General features: G+C 41.7%; 1 protein-coding gene across 1 annotated transcript; it reads left to right on the plus strand.

Annotated features, from left to right (window-relative positions):
• Positions 1 to 724: 724 nt before the first annotated feature.
• Positions 725 to 1,492, plus strand: LOC137721366 (brassinosteroid-responsive RING protein 1-like). The gene has a single exon (XM_068460462.1). It carries the CDS (start codon positions 768 to 770, stop codon positions 1,263 to 1,265), a length of 498 nt encoding a protein of 165 aa, XP_068316563.1. The 5' UTR covers positions 725 to 767; the 3' UTR covers positions 1,266 to 1,492.
• The last annotated feature ends 270 nt before the right edge of the window (positions 1,493 to 1,762 follow it).

The following is a 1,762-nucleotide window of genomic DNA, read 5'->3' on the forward strand; positions in this document are numbered from 1 at the left end:
GATTACACCGTAAATATCGGATACAATAACAGAATAATTAATGACAATGATTCAATGCATGTAGATGACTATTGAAAGTAAATTCCCTCCACCTAAAAGTACAAGGATAAAGTAATACCTTGCATTTTCAACTGAAATTGGGAGTCTTGAATTAGTAAATGTCCATGCTTGCACATAACTAGGCAATAATATCATGTAACGTCACGATTATATGTATTTCTTTTAAATATATTATTTTTTAAATGTTCTTCATTCTAAACATGTTCAATTGCTTATGATTCTATTCATGAAATAAGAAATGAAGTGAAGTGCCGCCTAAACAGATAAAGATCACTGGTTCAATTATGAGAGCCACATGATAATCACAGTGATTAATAGTTAATTAGTCCTTAATTACAATACACTAGTGGATTATAATCATAAGCAACACCCACCGTTCTTCCTTTCTCCTTCCCAATATTACCACGTGCCACTCGTGTAATCCTAACGACTGTTGCAAGACGGTCACGCACACTCAAAGTAACCCACACGCCAGAGCAAAGCACATGGCCCACCCCAAGCCATGCCACCACTCACGGCCCAGATTCCACTGGGACCCACTCACAAAGTCACAGGCGGTGAGTCTATCGAATATACCCTCGCAACCGAAACAGAAGCTCTTCCCAATTAAAGGCTATAAAAGGCCTTCAAATATATAGACCCAATTGGCATTCTCTCTCTAAAAACACCACCCGCGTCCGCTCCCTTCCTCTCTCTAAAGCGCTTCCATGGGCTTCCCAGTGGGATACACAGAGGTCTTCGTCTTCCCCAACCTCTTCCTCCACACACTCTCTCTCCTCGGCTTCATCCGAAGCCTCATTTTCTCGTTCTTCCACTTTCTGGGTCTCTCCGAATTTCTCGAAACCGACGACATCGTTTGGCCGGAGTCCGGGTCCCACCTGCCGGAAAACCCATCCGCGTCGGCCCTCCTGATCAAGGAATTTCTCCCCGTCATCAAATTCCGCGACGTCGCCGGGGACCCTCCGGAGAGCTGCGCCGTCTGCCTGTACGAGTTCGAGGTGGAGGACGAGATTAGGTGTTTGACGAATTGCAAGCACATTTTTCACCGGGCGTGTTTGGACCGTTGGATGGACCACGATCAGAAGACGTGCCCGCTTTGTAGGACGGCGTTCGTGCCCGATGAGATGAGCGATGAGTTTAATCAACGGCTCTTTGCCGCCTCTGAGATTGACCATGATTATTACAGTGAGTACAGTTCGGTTTGAGGAAGCTGGACTTGGTGGGTTTTTTTGTTGACCTTCTAATTGGTAAAATTTCAGCATAAAATGTAAATACACATGAAAATTTGGTGCCAAATAAATGAAATTTTGGTGCCAAATTTGAAGAAGTACAAGAAAAAAACAGGGAAAAGAGAGAAGATTTTGAATCATTTCTCTCTTTTGTTTTTGTATATTTCGATATTGAAATACAAATGCTACATGACTCTCCTTCTTATCATCTATACATATACTTTTATCTTATTCGATCTTAAATCCGGATAAAAAAAAAAACATCAGGTAGTCGACAGCCGACAAATCTATCCGTGTAATTCTGTACTCAGCAATTTGCTGGTATATTTTATGGGATTTTTTTGTTAATGATTTCGCTTTAGAGTCAAGTCAATGACTTCAGGAAATGTGTTGGTGGGAATTTTTTATATTCTTTTTTAATATTTAAAAGGGAAAAGGACGTATAAAGGAGGGGTTTCGGCCTTTTGGGTGCA

This window comes from Pyrus communis, chromosome 16 (assembly GCF_963583255.1).
Source record: "Pyrus communis chromosome 16, drPyrComm1.1, whole genome shotgun sequence".
NCBI lineage: Eukaryota > Viridiplantae > Streptophyta > Magnoliopsida > Rosales > Rosaceae > Pyrus > Pyrus communis.

What these genes read in the sequence shown, in the direction of transcription:
- LOC137721366 (XM_068460462.1), top strand. Translation starts at nt 768, where the DNA reads ATGGGCTTCCCAGTGGGATACACAGAGGTCTTCGTCTTCCCCAACCTC.